This window comes from Sinocyclocheilus grahami, unplaced genomic scaffold (assembly GCF_001515645.1).
Source record: "Sinocyclocheilus grahami isolate Dianchi unplaced genomic scaffold, SAMN03320097.WGS_v1.1 scaffold1118.1, whole genome shotgun sequence".
Classification (NCBI taxonomy): Eukaryota; Metazoa; Chordata; class Actinopteri; order Cypriniformes; family Cyprinidae; genus Sinocyclocheilus; species Sinocyclocheilus grahami.
Genome location: NW_015506297.1, coordinates 240665 through 259518, shown reverse-complemented (window position 1 = coordinate 259518; position 18854 = coordinate 240665). Strand labels below are relative to the sequence as shown.

Genomic DNA, 18854 nt, shown 5'->3' with positions numbered 1-18854 from the left:
CGATTTATTTGTTTAAAAACAAACCACACATATGTCAGTAATTCAGTGACCTATTCATAAAGTCACTTGCTTTGATCCTGAATGAATGAGCTGTTTTAAATGAACCAACAGAATGAATGAATCAGTGACTCGTTTAGACAGTGATTTACTTTCATATTTAGTGCATAATTTCTTTTACAAAACTTCATATTTCTATATTCACTATCTTTTATATTTAAAAAGCTAATATCATAACATTATTTATGTAATTGCAACTGCTGTGTAAATGCATTCATGCCATCTCCGAGCTGCATTAAACAGTCTGTGTAAATATATCTAAATGCCACTTCAGATGCAGGTTCTGTGCCACTTCTGTAGTGCAAAGATGTTTTTATGTATGCTGATTTGATGTGATTGATAAGTGTCTTATTATTCTAAATGCATTTATTGAAAATATTTTTAGAATTTACATGAAAGACTTGGCACACATTTAAAAAAGTTAAAAAAATTGCACTCATCAAGGTAACATGAATAAATACATACATGAATAAAAATGTCACTGGAAATCAAAATAAAGGGTCAAAGATTTCCCCTCACTGGAAGAGTTAATTTATTTTGTTGTTTACAGGTTTAAGATTAATTTTTAGTTTTTATCCTGGCTTCACTGAATCATGCAATGTGTCCTCCTTTTTGGTATTATTTAAATGGTCATACAGTCATTTCCAAAAGCTACCATTAGCTTTACCAGTGGATCATTTTGTGTATATACGTATATTCACCATCTGCCTCTCTAAATATCGATATTGGTTGACCACTATTTAAGAAAAAAAAAACCTAAGATAAACAGTGAGTGTACAAAATCTAATAGGTAATTACCTACTAATATTCCCAAAAACTAAATATTTTGTTTGTGTCCCTCCAATAATTACATGACAAACTGTAATCATTTATGTTGTGTAATCATTTATGTTATCTTTCTCAAATCTGTACCTCTACAGTGCCGGGGTTATTCTGCATTGCCAAGGGAACTTGCTTTTGAATTCAAAGTGATTTTGAAATACCGACAGACTGTGCTCACAAAGCAGTCCTATCACCGAATGCTCATCCTCTTATTGCAACACTTTCACTTGCAAACGAGACTGGACAAGCATGGGTGGCGCAAAAGAACTGTCATAATTACAAAGGGATTCAATCACAAAAACATCAAAGCAGAAATACAAAACGACTTGTCATGTACTGAGCAAGTGTAACGCTAAAGCCAACCACAACAACTGAGGGGAAAAAAATATTTTCAAAAGCAAGAATTCTGATAAATATCAGAAGTTCCTCAGAGGAAAAAAACAAAAAAAACATGATGCATAGAAAAAAGTAATATCAACCCGAAACTATGAAATTCTCTGCCTGACTCTCTGCGACCTCTCCACCCTACCCGAACTCGAAACCCAGCTGAAAACACATCCCTTTGTGTTATGTTACTCTGGCTTCTAATTCTGGCTTCTTTTCAACCATATCTGTTCTGTCCTTGTATTTTTTTTCCATTTTTGTTTGTGACACAGTATGCCTTGCTTTCATTATGATTTGTGCTACTGTTAGTTATATTATTATCATTAATATTAAGCTGTTCAATACCATTACATTTCATTTGAAGTCCACAGTGAGGCTTGATGTTAATAGGTTCTGCACAACTGAAAGCAATAACTGGATCATTATAAGATTATGGGATAATATATGGGGTAATAGAAACTCTTCACTGCAGTACGGCCTGTTACAGTGTTTCTCCACTTGTTGTATTGCTGGATTAAGCTGAAATCTATCAAAGTAGTGACTGGTCTATTACTGATGGACAAAGATGATAATTAACACAGTTCATAGAGATGTTCGCACAGAAATTCCAGCAATTATTCCACAGTCTCGTTCAGTCAGTGATATGAAGCAACACTGAGGTAAAAGCTCATAGTACTCACATGCATGAGTGACAGCGAAACTGTTGGAGGACTCCAGGTTATCTACGTTGTAATTGAGATGGAAGGGCTTCTCAGTCATGTTCTGATTGGTGTTGTAGAGCTGCACAGCGAATCTGAAAGCACTGTGTTCTTGCACGGTGGAACGCATGAAGAGCCCACCTTTATGAAGACCAAACAGCAGTGAATCAGAGATTATGCACTGATTGCATGCATATAAAGACTGTATGAATACAAAACACCTGGCTTAAATCAGCACTTGATAGTGACAGATCCATTTAGACACATTTATGTATGTGTTGCAACATTGTTATACACAGAATCGATTCGATTTCCTTCCATTCGTAGGAAGGAACTTTCTCTTAAGTTTATGAAAAGCGATTGATGGCTGACATGCATGCGGAGTGGAAACCTTAAACATTTTTGCATAATTATACTCATAATCGTTTTATTATTTATGACAATTATGTTGGTATCATTTGCGATGATTCCTTAGATTGCGTTAGTGCACTTAATACAACGGACTACAATACCGTATCCATATATAACCTACACATGCATCGAAATAAGACATCGACATACAAAGCCTAGCGATAAAAGAAGTCAAGCATGTCCTGATGACGGACTCACCGATATTGATTTGATTGGGGAAGCCAGCGATAGATGTGCCGAATAGCCATAATAAAAAAAGCAGCGCGCTTTGAGCCATTTTCTCTCCTGCCTCAAAAACCAAGCCTTAGAAAACGAGCTGTTTGAGGAGAATCATCAACGCAGAAATCCAGCCGTGAGTGAAGCGGAGCGACTCATGGAGAACAATTCTTCTGCATGTGAGGACAGAGAGAGAGAGAGAGAGAGAGAGAGGGAGAGAGAGAAAGAGAGAGAGAGAGAGAGAGAGAGAGGGAGAGGGTCTGGTGCTGAAGATGGTCGAGGCGACTGAGAGCATCACATCCAGAGTGAGTGCGAGCGGCTCCTCCAATTGGACCAGCAGGGCGATATTGATCAAACTTGAACTGACGTTGAAGAAGAAGGAGATTTGGTAACACTCTCTATGAAGCCTGTATATTTAATGCATGCGTTACAGAGGTTTTCGTGATGCACCATACTACACGTTGTTCACGAATCAACGGAACCACATTTATAATGCATTATAACACTTAAATATTCATGTAATAAAGCTAATGCGTTTTAATGCACACTGTACACAGTTATCTCTGGCCATAAAACGTTGTAACCGTAGTTATAGCGCTTTTTAAGTTGCAACATAAATAAATATACTGTATATTGTAAGCAAATACAATTGCATCATAGGCCTAATATTTATCAATTCATATTATAAACGTCATTGATTATAGTGCACATTGTAAGCAATAATTTTTTTCCTTCTTCCATAAATCATTTTAAGTACAGTTATATATATATATAAGCTACCGTTGATGTAATATTCATCGACTGATGTCTAAACGTTTAAAGAATATAATGTATTTTAACATGATGCAGCGCATGACTGTGTGTTGTAATGCCTTTACTGTTTAAATATATAAACATGACTAGGTAAGTAATATAATGCATTCTACCTGTGGTTATTCTCACTATTCATGAGAGCATGCATCTGGTTAAGAGACGTCATGAAAGAGTCAAAATGCCTTGAGAAGCAGAAGTACAGGTGGAAACCCTCCGGCCTCAAGGGGACCGATATCATATGAAAATGACCTCAGCAGCACCCTGTCAAGGGTTCGTGGAGTTTATTCAACGCATGTAATTATCTGAATTAAAACGCAGCGTTTGACATGTGACAGGCAGCCTTTTGATGTCTTTAGGTGTGTGCATTTATGTTTTAACACTCAATCTAATCATGCATAATATATGTCGTGACGCGACGCAACTAACCACACGCTGTCAATATGATACTGGAAGTGCTGACATTACAGGCAGCTCGCTGCGCTGTGCGTTCAGTGCAGATGGGGTGTCACGTGGAAGGAAGACTGTATGGCATTGTTTAGGAAGGCGCAGACGCATAACATGAAGCCCTTTGAGCACCATCGATCGCTTTGTTAGGACTCGTTCACCGTAGCGTCCTACTTTGAAGCGATTGGATTATCAACGGCATGAAGCAAAGAAGTGATATGTCACCTTTTGGGTTTAAAGAGAGAAAACGGCTTCTAAATGTGTTTTTGAAAGTTGAGGCTTGGGCACACCGCGTTTAAACGCGACACAAACGCGCAAAGAGCAGAGAGACCAACCCAATGGTCGTTTGACGTGTGCGTGCGCAATACACCCGTCTTTCACACAGACTGCTAATAGTGTTAATGAGTTAAGTGAATAATGAATGTGGACTCAGCAAAGGGACCTAATTTTATTTTGTTACGATGACCCTTTTATATTGCAGCTATTATTGAATCGGGCTGCTGTCCATGGTTCTGAACACATGCAGTGTACTTTATATCACAGTGTTCAATACTGTGTATTTACATTAGTGAGTGCTGTGTAAGTCTTTGTACTGTGTAACTTCAGGTAACTGTCCCAACCGATCAATACACAATATACAATTAGAATTACACATTAATCTATAATACATCATTTCAACACAATTCAACATCTGTAATAATATTATTTGAGATTTGTTTGAGTCTTTGTTGAGATTTTTAACTAAGGCACACATAGCCTTACATTGTCTATCCTCCGTGTTATTTTTTACCAATCGGAAGAACAATTCAAGGATGAGTTCCCATTTATCGTGGGCTGCAAAGCTCTACCAAAATTGAGTTTTTAATTGCATTGCACACAGACAAGGCTTTAGCTATTGATACTAAAATTGTCTTGCGACCCCAGTGCAGCATTGCAAAGGGAAAACGTCATTGCAAGTTCCCTTCAACAGCAATTCTGCAATCACTAGCAAATGTGCTCATCAAAATAAGTAATAAAGGAGATGTATTAGTTCATTTCAAAGCATTCTGTCTTTAGTCTTGGGAGATTTTAATTCCCCACCATCTCTTAAAACCACATAGAGTGTTTGAAAATGGTTCATGAAAACTGATGATAATAATAATAATTTAAAAAAGACATACAGTATGTAGAGATTCTAAACGATTTGTAAAATCTCTGAAATGTCTTAAATTAAGTTTTTTTATCTTCAGATTCTGTTGCTCATTTATTCAATGTGATTCATATGACAGGTAACATCAAATGCATCTCTGTAGTCTTCTGTGGTTAGGCAACATGAAGTGTGTTTCATGAAGGTGAGCGTCCACAGCAATATTCCCTACATTAGTGTGTCAGTGTGGAGGAGCAAATGCAACCCCAGCATTGATTTTTCTGAAACTGTCATCGTTAATGACAATATTGTCATTCACCTTAGCATCATCATCATATAAAAACTGATCCCATAATCATTAAAGGTTACAGTTTCATTGCTGCACCAAGGCAATAAAAGCAATTGATTAGCTTTGAAGATATAAATAAGCATGCTTTATAAATTGTTTACAGACTGATGAAATGAAAAAAAAAAATGTTCTGTCAAACCTGAATGATAAACACAACTGAAAGATAGTCGACTAGAAGTTGATCTTATATGCATAGCGCTTTTCACAATACAGATTACCACAAAGCAGCTTCACAGAAATATTGAAGTGAATAGTGAATATTGGCTAGCTTACAATTGGTGATGTTATAAATGATCAACCAGCTGAGATTTTTAAAAAGTATTATTCGCTTTATGCGAGTGTTGACGCTGGTAAAGTTTTATATGTGTATAATAGTTGTCAATTAAAGTATTGTGCCATTGCTCAAAAACAAACAAACAAACAAACAAACAGAAATGCAAGTAAATTGCAAACATGAAAACTCTGACATAATAAGAGCACTTATTAGCCTTGTATAGTATGTGCTTATTAAGACACTGCAAACTATAACTCTAATGTTCAGAGCCCAGTGCTGTGTAACAATAATAACAGCATGTGTGAAAATGCTAGTATTTTCCCTTTTAATTATTTTAATGTTTATCTGACCTAGTCAAAATCCTGCCCTCAGATGTTCTTGTGTAGAGAGCTATTAATAATAATAATAATAATAATCAAATATAACAACATAACATACACACAGTGCTTAAGTAGCTTAGGTAAAGTATATATCTTGGAAATTAATAAGCTACTATTTTCATTAAGTAGCTTATTAATTTTATGGATAAGAAGCACCGTCAGTAGTTTTGTTTTGAACAATCCTCAATGTTTCCAAACATTTGTTTGTTACATTGAAGCCAGTGTAATGTAACCAGCAGACAGAGAGCCATTTTGTTACCATGTGACAAGAAAACCATAAAACAGAGGGGACTCCTGCAGACTCAGTCTATGTGTCCCTTAAAATAGCCAATAATGACATGGCAAGAAAATGTCCTGATATACTGTATATGATGCAATGATTATTTTAAGTATTAATGTTTAAAAACATTCATTAAACATACACATCTTCAAGGTGAAAGCAAAATATATTTAATTCTTAATGGTTATAGCACTTGGGATTTTCAGAGTCATTAAAGGTGACATTTCTGCACCATAGAGAGAAAAAAAAAAGTAATGTATGATTTGTTGAAAACAATGTAAAAATTTGTGAGCATGTATAAAACCACAATTAAATTTCTAACAACTTGCCACATGCATTTTTAAACACAAAGATTTTTCTCTTATTTTTGGAGCTCTTTATTTAACCCTTTAACAATTCAATCCTATTCTATAGTATATGTTTATGCTAGTTATATCTCGGATCGATGTGGTGGGGTTGGATGATACAAAGTGCCACCGATGTTTATGTTTCCTGGATCCTCTGAAAAGGTGAGACTTTTTAATCTTTGCTTGTCGTGGTGATGGCCCAGATGTGTCACTACCATTCATTCACATTACCCCACATCTTGACTTGAAAAACATGCTCTTGAAAACTGTGGGATGTAATGACAGGGGCAAAACGGCATCATTCAAAGAGACAGTTGTCTCAAGCCCCTCCATATCAGTGGAGCCCAGTGACATTTAAATGGGGAAAGAGACAATTGCTTACTTTTTTCCCCCTCCCCATACCAATAGTGTTGATGTCGAGTGCTCGGGCCACTTATGTGAGAGCAAGTTTCCTTGAGTTTATGTTTACCCGTGGCATCGAAAGCCGTGCAATTGCACACCATCAACTAAATTGCAACTTCCTGAAGTGAGTACTGAACTTCCTACATGGTGATGTGTTGTCTGCTGCATACAAAATGGCCTTATTGAGAAATACTGTGATTGAGATTATAGTTATTGAAATGTGTCACGACACTAGAGTCGGCGTGACACACTTTCAGAAATAACCGCTTGGACAGTCTTTAAACGCCACATCGAGGTCTGTCACAACACTCCTCATGCGATTTGGTTTCTTAGCAAACGCTCTTTTCAGAAGTGTGACAGAGGCTTCTGTGTTATCAGCTGAGCAGACTGACACACTTACAGGCCCCCAGGGCCGAAACAGGCGTGGTCATGAGACCGCATGAATCTCCTGAACAGAGCAAAGAAACAATTGCAGAGAGCTTGGCGTTTCATATGAGGGAGAGGTGCAGATTCACAGCTCTTTACCACTGACGTATGTCAGGGTTAAATGGGATGTTCAACAAGAAAACTTGTAGGGTGAGACTTGATTTTAGCCAATGAAAATAAATGGGATTGTGAAAAGTAGGTGTTGCGCATTAGAATAGAGCCAATGTGGGAAGGATTTGTCAAGAAAAAAGACTTTTCAGACATGAAGCGAGTTATTATATTTTCATGAAAGAATACATGAATTATAATTGCTTCAAAATAAGGCCAGGAACAAGCATTTAGAAAGTAAATAAGGTGATTTTAATTTTCTTGTAGGCTTACATTTAGCTATTCAGATGGGATGTCTTGTCATTTCGAATGATGAGAACCACCTAAATAGAGGTGAACATTTGTCTAAAACTTTTTTCACTGTAGCAACATTTATTATTTATAAAATGCCTTTAACATAAAATAACATAACATAGCATAACAAAACATAACATAACATAACTGTAGGGATTTTCTTAATATGAACAGAACTTCGCGATCTTCAGAGAACTTGAAATTCTTTCAAACTCAGACTTTTAGCAGGACTGCTCCAGCCTCTGTGTCATCAAAGAACCAACTACTCCCAGAGGGGTTCCCCAAAAGGACGTCACCCATACGTCATTCCGCCGCCAAAGCACCAGCCAATCAGCGAAGGAATTCCCCTCAACAGACATCCAAGAAGTCCGATACAGCGACTGAATCACCTCTGCTTTCAGCTGTCAAGCCAAAGAACGCAAGTAACGAACAAAATCTTCCACTCAGCTGACCTGGTGTAGAATTAAGTTAAGCAGTAAAATTAAGACTGATTCTCTGCTTGGTGTTCTCCTAGGCTGAATTTAAAACCACTCTTAAAACGAGTTAGGACTTTGAAAACTTAATGCAACTCCATTGACTCCTTTCCTTGAATCTTTGTGTGTATGTGTGTGTATGTTTTAGTTAGGTTTTTAATGTAATCTAGATTAGCCAATAAAATTCATGTTTCATTTATAAAGAAGAAGTTTCTTGGCTCATATAATTTCGAGGTTAAAACTATGCCAAAGATCCCTTGCTACTGAGCTCGTGGCTTACTTATAATTATTACCTCTGTTAAGAGATTACAAATAATCATAATTGTGTTGGCCGTGGCCAGGAAACCACATTAAATTTGTAAAAAGATACTAAGAATCACCGGCTCGCTGGACGACCCCTGATTTGAAGTGCAGACTAACAAATTTACCTAGGGTTTGATCAGGTGGACTTGGGACATTCAGATCCGAAGTCCTAGCAAAACCTGAATGTGGTAATAATCATTAATTCCCCATAATTACAAATTAATAATGAATAAATAAATGATACAGTCATTACATAACGTAACGTAACTTAACGTAACATATAAAATAACATAGTTTGTGCTGAAACTGAATTCTGGATAATTAAGACCAACAATTTATTTATTTTTACCAACACATTTCAGAAATGATGTAAAGGCTCAATGGATGTGCTAAGACCAGCCACCTTTTAAAGTAAAAACAAATACCTAATATTCAACCCTGCCAGCACAAACAAACAAATACATAATACTTTATTGGATGTTTCACCAGTGAACAATTTATTTGGAGGGAAATGAGTGTTTACTGATTGAATGTTTTCCTCTGTCCACTGTCATTGACGTCTTAGCTCATGCACTAGCCTGGAGGATAGAGACCATCTACAGCAGTATATGGTTTGGGACTGTGCTCATTCCTGCAGTAACATCAGCCAATCAGCATTATCATGACATAATTTCCCTGTGACTCGAGAGAGATGAGTCACATGGCTTTGGCTCAAAAAATGTTGAGTGCCAATCCATATTGCATACTTCCAGAACTGAACACACCAGCCAAACAACTACCAATGAGATGAACAGAAATGCTAATGGATAACTTTCTCCAAGTATCATAGACCTCCTTGATTTAGACTGCATGACATTTATCTTTGCAAAAGTCAAAAAATGTTCAGAAACCCTTGGGCTAGCTCCCTGTAATTAAATCAACATGATTCATCAGACGCTTGTGCTCAATGGTTTCACCATTTGAACGGACCTGTCTGTGTAAAGCAGCAGTTCTCTGACCCATCTCCTCTATTCCCGACACTCTATTACAATCAATTATGCATCTGAGTCATCCCTTCAAAACAGATCAAGCTGGCCGCCATGCTCTAAGATTAATATTATAAGCGTTACACCTCCATCTGATCACCATGGATATCACACGTACAGGCTGTGGGTAGAGTCACAAGCGCCTGGCGAGGTGACAAGCACTCATGTGTTCCCGGCAGCTGCCGGCGTGCCCCTCGGCTCTGTCCAGCGAGGTGGGTATTGTTAGCTACTGCGTGGCTAATTGAGGGGAAGAAAGAGGTTGTCACGGCTAATGAAAGAGGTGAGGTGGTATGTCATTTAGACGTCGCTTCTTTTCAGTCATCACTCGTTTGCGTGTGTCGTCGGGGGATGTAATCACTGCACTACAAGTAGAGACATCAAGGGTGTCTTAAACTAAAGCACTGCATTATTACCATTTGGAATACCATTAAATGTATTTGGAATAAATATGACTCTAGTGGCATATCTGTTTGCAAAACATAACACACTGCCATTACTTTGCAATTATAAAGGCCTAAATATGGTCAGATAGAGCGGTTTGCAGCTCAGCGCCAATTAGAAATTGTATTGCCCGTCCCTCCGGACTGATTGGCAAACAGCACAACAGCACACATTTCCAAAACTAATAGAAATCAGCTTTCCACAGACAACAATAAAATAGCCATGCACATCTTGCAGTGGCAGTTAATGATATTGGATTCTTACATAAATACAGCTTATGTTGAAATAATGGCTGTTTATTGTATTTAATAGCAAAAACATTGGCAACTACAGTACAGAAAAAAAAGTTTCTTGTTGCTTGTCCATTAGGAGATAGAAAGAGATGGGTTGTTAAACACTGAAAAAAAGTTAACATAATTTATTTAAAGTGCATTTGGTAACACTTTATAATAATTGTCATTAATAAATCTTTAACACACATTATATAATGCTTAACGGATCATTAGTTAATATATATTCACACAGCTAGAAACATGAGATAATGTGCTTGATAATATTTACTAAACTTATTAAATATTACCTAGTGATCAACAGATAATTAATGCAAATTCAACTTTTAATTCATGTGATCATGCACGTCTTGAAAATATGCAAATGATTTAAACAGATGTTATACAATGATTAAAAGCTTTTGTTAATGTACAACACTTTTGATGATATTGAGGTGTGATATGGGTATGGTTAGGGCTTGGTGGTATGGGTAGGTTTACGGGTTGGGTAAGGGGTCAAAATTAGAGTTATTGTCAGGATTATGGACCTGTTTTGCCCCTGTTTTTGTTTCAGTGTTCCCTTATTTGGTCATGTTCCTGTTCTCGTTGTCTCATTATTAGTTGATTCCCCGCACCTGTCTGTCCCTCGTTAAGTTTAGTATAAATGTGTAGTCTGCCTCATGTTTCCTGGTCGGGTCTTGAACGTCTTCCTTGTGCTCTGTGTCTCCCTGTTGGATTATTAAAGACTCTCGTTTTGTGAAATCTCCACGTCTCCTCATTCCTCCCGTAAGCAAAGCGTGGCAGTTATATTTCATTGTTTTGATAAATGAACAAGTATTTTCTTGAAAAAACATAAATAAATTGTTTTCTCCTGCTGATGTATGATTCAAGGAATACCCTGTTTAATGATTTAGTATACTAATATAAGTGTTGAGGCAATAAAAACATGTTTTGCACCCAAATTACAATGTGTGTTACGTCTTTAAGAAGCATTTAAATAAACACAACTAACCAGCCTTTACACAAACGTTGTTACATTAGCTAAAAGTGAAGGACTGGCTAGATTTGCTCACAGAAGAAATTATTGAGTTTTATTTATTTATTTATGTTTTCGTTTATTTTGTGTGTTTTCCCACAAGATTAACATGGGGAGACATGAGTTGGTATCTAATGTTGTGTTATGTTAGGATTTACAGAGGTTTCTGTTATGTTGGTTTTGTAGAGCTTGTGTTTAGGTTGAGGATGGACTCCAAAACTCTAAGACTACATATACTGCATGTTGTTTGGCTATTTACATTCAAGTGTACAGTGAGAGTCTTTCTGATAGTTACATTACGATGTGCTAGTGTACTATTGCTAACTAGCACTGAACATTAAAGATCTGATTTAATGTGAGGATCAGTGCCCAAGCATAATGAATCTGAGGTGGTCAGGTGGTAGTAGTTCAAATTGTAGCTCTCAGAAAACTCCCAGTTCACAAGTTGTAATTACTACGAAGAAGTGAATGCTTTTTACAAGTTGGTATCTCGTAATCACGGTAATTAAGTGACGTGACATGTGACATGTGACATGTGGCCAAGTATGGTGACCCATACTTGGAATTAGTGCTCTGTATTTTAACCCATCCAAAGTGCACACACACAGCAGTGAACACACACACACAGTGAACACACACCCACAGCCATTTATGCTAGCAGTTGGGGGTTTGGTGCCTTGCTCAAGGGCACCTTAGTCGTGGTATTGAAGGTGGGAGAGAGCGCTGTACATTCACTCCCCCCACCTACAATCCCTGCCGGTACGAGACTTGAACCCACAACCTTTGGGTTACGAGTCCGACTCTCTGACCATTAGGCCATGACTTTTTAATTACGACATGGCGTGAACGCACCTGGCTTGGCTCCCATGGCTCTCAGACCCGCCCCACTCATCGCACAACTTTAAAGCTCTACTAACTTAAAAACATTAGTGTGCTTTGAGGAAATAAGTTTCCTGAAAAGTTTTGAGCTGTGTCAACTTAATAGGTTTTACAGTGTGCTGTTTCTCCTCTGTGTGTAGTGAACCTGAGTGTGTGTACTGGGGCTGATGGGAGTCAAACACTAGCTGCTGAATCTTATAATGCATTTTGTAATGCATTACATTTAGTTATATATAACCAGAGCAATAATGGTTACACCTTAAATATTATAAGACACATTGTAGTATATAAAACATGAAATGTGGTGTTGATTATGTGTTTTAAGCAATATACTTATTAAAAAGTGCAACTAATTACAAGCATTATGAGATAAGAAAGCTTCATGCAGGAAACCTTCACCCACACTATTGGATTCTGTTGTTGAGGCAGTAGGTGGTTCTCACACAATGCAGGAAAGACAAATTTGCTGTTCTGTCCGGTCTGACTCAATGTGATGTATTGATATTGATGTGTGCACACAGGCACTTCATGCACTGTGATTTTCACCCATGTGTCATCCATTTACAGGGGTTTAATAATTTCTTAACCACTTTCTCCATGTGCATATTAGCTATAGATTTGAACACTATTCACTGTTAATTAATTGCTTATTAGCATGCATATTACTAGCATATTGGCTATTTATCAAGTAATTATTAGTGCCTTGGGGCCGTTCACACAGAATGCGTTTTCCATTCCAATGCACTACTTTTCCATTGTTTTTCTGTGTAAACACGTTCTATGCTGCACTTTTTTTTAAACCATCCCTGAGTGCAGCATCTCGCGTTTTTAGACACAAAGATGCATTCTGTGTGAATGGCCTCTTATTCTGCATTCTAGATCCATTAACCCTACCCAATACCTAAACATAAGTACTACAAACTACTACCTTACTATCAATAAAGCAGCAAATTATGAGTTTATTGAGGGAAAACTCTTAATATTAAATAGTTAATATGTGTTCTCTAATCTAAAGTTTTGGTCCCACTTAATATTAAGTGGCCCTAATACCCGTGTACTTACATAGTAATAGATGTGTACGTAGTATGTAACCACAGTGTAAGTACACATTGGTACATAGTATCTAGAGCTGTAATATTTCTGTAACTACACACATGTAACAACCGTCTGAATGGTTTGTGCAAGTACAAATGTGTAAGAGGACATATATAACTGCATTTTGTAACAGCAATATGTATAAGAGTAATTTGAACAATTTGATCCAGGGGGTGGAGATGGGTAGGTTTAGGGATATGTAAAGTGCGAGGAGTTGGATCTCAAGTTGGTGGATTTGGTGCACCACTGAAATACCAGTGTACTTACATGGTAACGCCTCAGGAACTGTCCACTTAATATAAAGTGTAACATTCTGGACACCAACCACAATTTATATGTAAAGCCTAACTTACTGGCCGCTGCTGTGTGACATCAGAGTAATTACATGGTAAATCCATAGGAATTGTTTACTTAATATAAAGTGTAACACTTTCTTTACCAAAAATTGCTGTTAGTCCTGTTACACAGTTGTACTTTCATTACCAAAAAGTGTTGTTACCAATATCATGTTACACATTTGTATTTACACATACCATTCAGTGGGTTGTTACATATGTGTAGTTACACAAACATTACAGCTGTAGATACTATGTACCAATGTGTACTTACACTGTGGTTACATACTATGTACACATCTAGTTACTATGTAAGTACACAGGTATTGGGGACACAATATAATGTGTCGTTTTGTAGAAGTTATCTTGTTGTAGTTGGTGTAACTTGGTGGATAATGCATAAATCTGGTGACTGAAAGGTTTAAATTTGGTTACACTTTAATTAATTTTGCAATTAAATGTCAACTAACTCTTAATATTAGTAGAGTAATAGATTAAGGTTAGGGTTAGTAGAATAATTTGATGTAATTGCAAAGTTGCTTATAGAAATGTCTGTACAATTATTGTAAAATGTCCTGGCAGAAAATCAACCGGTAATAAATTATTTTATTTTTTTTATTATTTGTGTGTGTGTGTGTGTGTGTGTGTGTGTGTGCATAACAGATAGTCATTTGTCATATATCTTTAAAAAAAAGTCTCAACTGGCAGAACACAACAAGCATAATTGTTTCAGGTAGAGACCAAACAATAACAAGTACATGTAAACAGTATTCACATTTTGGCTTGTAGCTTCACCAAAATTAAACCACAGTGCATTACATATTTTTATTTAGAGAAAGTGTTCTTGATTCAGCCGAGCCCAAACACAACATAACACGACACACACATAGATCTACAACCTTAGGGTGGCATTACATGCTGCTTTGCTAAAGCTATAGGACACCCAGGATCTAATTGTGTCATGATGATGATAATGCAATATTTTCCAACGTCATTTGAAACGTCAGGAAGTTCAACCAATAGAAGTAAGGAGCTTAGTCCCAGGCTGGGTCTTAGCCCCTAATCATTAAACCCCTACAATGGACAAAACAACGTTTGTTTGAGGAGTTATTTGCATTAAACATTTAAATCTTTATATTGCATTAGAAGAAATACTAATAAAGGAATGTTTCAAAAGAGTTTTCAGTTCACAGTTGCACCGGTTTCTCCGTCACTGCAATGGTTTCTGCCGTTCCCGCACAAGGTTGTAGTTATTTAATTATATTAATAATATATATATATATATATGTAGCGTCTGGACCACCCAAACACACAATATATATTTTGTTAGCTAGATTTAACAAATACTCTGTAACACCCCACGAACAGGCCCCTGGTTTCATGGTAACCTGGACACCCGATACATTTACAACCTTGTGGAATGTGAGCTGAGACTCTCAGCTGCATTTCACAGAAGCAAGAGGCACAAAGGCAGAGTAGAAATGGACTTTGCTACTAATTAATTCATAGGAAAACCTTTCTTTGAATGAACACACATATTCTTCAGGCCATTGTGTATATTATTGCTGTTTTGTATTAATCTGTTGTATTATAGACTTGAATAGTATTTTATTCATGCTTACGATAAACCACTCATTCATATAACCTTACATATACCGTGTTTAGTATCTATGAATTCGCCTTCTGATGATCTAAACAAGAGTGTATATTATATGTTGGTACATAGGCAATATAGTAGTGTCCTGAGAATCTTTAGTATTTTCGATTCAAGTTCCAGATACTAAGTACCATGTTTCCACACAAAGAGTCATAAACTCCCCAGGATCTCAAAAACGCCCACTTGGGATTCCGGCCTTTCTCATTGGATAAGCCCATCTTGAGAGGCGGGGATCTTCTCCGACCTTAAAGGCCACACTTCATGTGACCCGCCCCAGTCGGTGGTTCGGTCAGATGCAGATGAAGATGTGAGAAAACGCTGCAGGATACCAAAGCATTGTGCCAGGCCTTTCTTCTGCCTAGTCCTTTCCATTCATCAAGTTACTCTGACTCAAACTGGTTCTTTTCACCAACTAATTTCAGCAAGATCTTGGGCCTTAAGATTGCATCAGGAATCTCTTTCAGACAAGGCGAGACTCGCAAGTATCAAACTTAGTCTTATTAATTGATACATTAAGTATCAGTTACACCTTTTTACAAGGTGTGTTTGAACTAAGAATCTGACACTTCCCTCAGGTGTAGATCTGCTGAATATGCAAAGTGTTCCATAAAATTCTTTATGCCTCTTTCTGTACGGAGTTAAACTTTAACCCTTTCCTATACCAACTGTATGTGTGTGTGTGTGTATGTGTATGTTAGACCAGTTTATGTGTGTATGTAGGATGTTAGACCAGTTTATGTGTTTATGTAGTATGTTAGACTAGTTTAAGTGTTTATGTAGTTAATAAAACCTTACTTGTATCACACTTGACGTGTTCATTGTTTGCTCATAACCGGAGTCACTAATCATGCAGATTTACGCTACAAGCTTTGTAGAATTGTACAGTAAGAAAGTTATTTCCCTTAACCAGGAAATTAACGTTCTTAGAATTGACAAGACAGTTGACCCTGAGAGGTCAGCTAAATATCTACAGCAGATCTAAAATATGAATAGTTAATTATAACTAGTTATGGTTAGTTATTCATATTTCACATGAGCTGATTAGTTATATATATATATATAAAAAGAAAAAAGTGTTTTTGAATAAGAGATTGAACTGTAGGTGGTCTCAGTTTGTATTTATGGTCATTTTCATATGGCTACTTTATACATTCTGTTGACCTTAAAACTGTTGCATGGATCAAAGAGGTGACATTAAGCAGCTTTAAATTGTAATCCCAGTGTTCACAATCCTAATGAAATTGGTGGTCAAAGATATCAGAGTATTTTGACACTCTGGTGCTTTGAGATTTCATCTGGCAGTGCACACAGACCTCTACAGTCAGCAGGTTTGTTTTGAGGGCTGCCTTGCGCATATTCAGCAGTAACGACTGTGAGCATTTGACACGAGGCTGCCCATGATGGGAGGGACAGCAGGGGACGGGATCTAGGCCATGATGTTCCTAATGTCCCCAACACTTGGAAATTCTTTACTCTCAGGCTAATGCAATGACTGGCAGGACCCAAAGAGATATGAGGTCAGCCCACTGTTGCAGAGAAGATCCTTTGCATTAGGAAGTAGGACAAATGCTGTCTTAAAATGACTCTGTGGATGGACTGAGTTTCTGGACAGTACTCGAAATGAGGCCACCTGAATTTGGAAAAATACTACCAAAAGTTTATGATAATTTCTGAGATTCTCAGAACTCCCAAGACACAAGATTCCCAAGAAATAGGGTATATCTGCCTGTTTTATTAGGGGATAAATAAATAAATAAATGTGATAGTACCATTAAATATTCTATATAACAAACAGATTTGGTCTCGATAGTTAGCTTTGGTGTTACTGTCTATAAAAGTGTTGTTCTCAGAAAATGCAGCCATTTTTAAAATGTGTATTTATTTATTTATGTTACTGCTGAACTTAAGAAATCACACTGAAGGGTTGAAGAGAAAGTGCAGAAAAAAAAAAAAAATCCAGGTGTGAAAAACTTGTTGCCTCTTTCCCAAAAAGACTCATGGCTGTATTAGATCAAAAGGGTGCTTCTACTAAATACTGAGCAAAGGGTCTGAATATTTAGGACCATGTGATATTTCAGTTTTTCTTTTTTAATAAATCTGCAAAAATGTCAACAATTCTGTGTTTTTCTGTCAATATGGGGTGCTGTGTGTACATTAATGAGGGAAAAAAAATTACTTAAATGATTTTAGCAAATGGCTGCAATATAACAAAGAGTGAAAAATTTAAGGGGGTCTGAATACTTTCCGTTACCACTGTATATATATATATATATATATTCAGTGGAGCCAGTTGGTCCAAATAAACCATGCACTGAGCTCATCTTTCAAGAGCAAGTGAATCCTGTGTTAAACTCCCCGAGATTAGAGAAGCAGTCGTCAGTAAAATGATGGGAACTCAAAAAATATTGGGGCTGACCTGCTGTGAATTTTAACCACTGATTCTTTGGAGCCTCTTCTTTCTGAAGTGAAAATAAAATTAATTTACTTCCACAGCGTCTTCTCGACATGATGTTGATCACACAAACAAACTGCAGTGTTTGAGGGCGGGTTGATCGTGGCCGGCCAACACAGATCATAGGTGAGCATTATGCAAATGTGTTACCCAGTGACATGTAGCCGTCACTGAAGTTGGATTCGAATACTGATGACTCGTTTCGGCTGTTCAGAGTTAATTCTTTCTTTTGGGAGACTATAACTTTAATTATTGTGCCCTTTCAGTTTTACTTTGCGGATCATTTACATTCATATATAGCTACATTACACATTGCATGCAATATTAAAATTGGCATAATTGGGGAACTCTAAAATATTATAGCTATGGCTGGTGAGAAAGAAAAGTGCATATATATATATATATATATGATAGCAAAATAAAAAGTAAAAATAAATAAACAAATGAACGAAAGGACGGACAAATAAATTAATTAATTAATCTTTTGCATATGCACTAATTGATCAAATAATGAGACCAATTACAGTATCATAACCTTATTATGATTATGTCAGTGGTGAGTCATGCAGATACACATAGCAGACAATGCCACCATTTCCTGAGAATATAATGCTCACTATTTAAAAAAAATTATTATTTTTTTTTTATTGAAGCTTTTTGACATTTACAGGGATTAAACAAAGTTGACACATCACACGGCCTAATAGGGATAGGGGAAGATTACACCATCTATCCAGGTCTGATCTAATATTCTTAAGAATAGGGACAAAATTGTTTTTATATAGATTTTCCAACTTCGGCGTAATCTTTATACCCAAATAGACAAAGCCCACCATAAAAGTTGAATAAACGGTGATGCCATGTATAGTATTGAGAAGGAAAGGAGAAAAAAAAGAAAATAAAAGAAAAGAAAAAAAATGTGTTGCCCTGTATGTCGAACGGAAACCAGAACTATTTACAATTAACAGCTTACAAACATATTTAAGAATAGGCAAGGGAAGTCTGACGCGGGTCAGTTTCACATTTGAGAGCAATAGCGATCGCCACTCTGTCTCCTT

General features: G+C 36.8%; 1 protein-coding gene across 1 annotated transcript in view; it reads right to left on the bottom strand.

Moving 5' to 3' along the window:
- The window catches only part of LOC107566972 (glutamate receptor 3-like), a 75960-nt gene extending 73192 nt beyond the window's left edge, over positions 1-2768 (bottom strand). Inside the window, exons 1-2 of the mRNA XM_016252551.1 lie at positions 2571-2768; positions 1944-2102 (exon numbers count right to left, since the gene is read on the bottom strand). Of these exons, the coding sequence (XP_016108037.1) occupies positions 1944-2102; positions 2571-2649 (238 nt within the window). The 5' untranslated portion in view covers positions 2650-2768. The remainder of the gene's footprint in view (positions 1-1943; positions 2103-2570) is intronic.
- Between the last annotated feature and the right edge of the window lie 16086 nt (positions 2769-18854).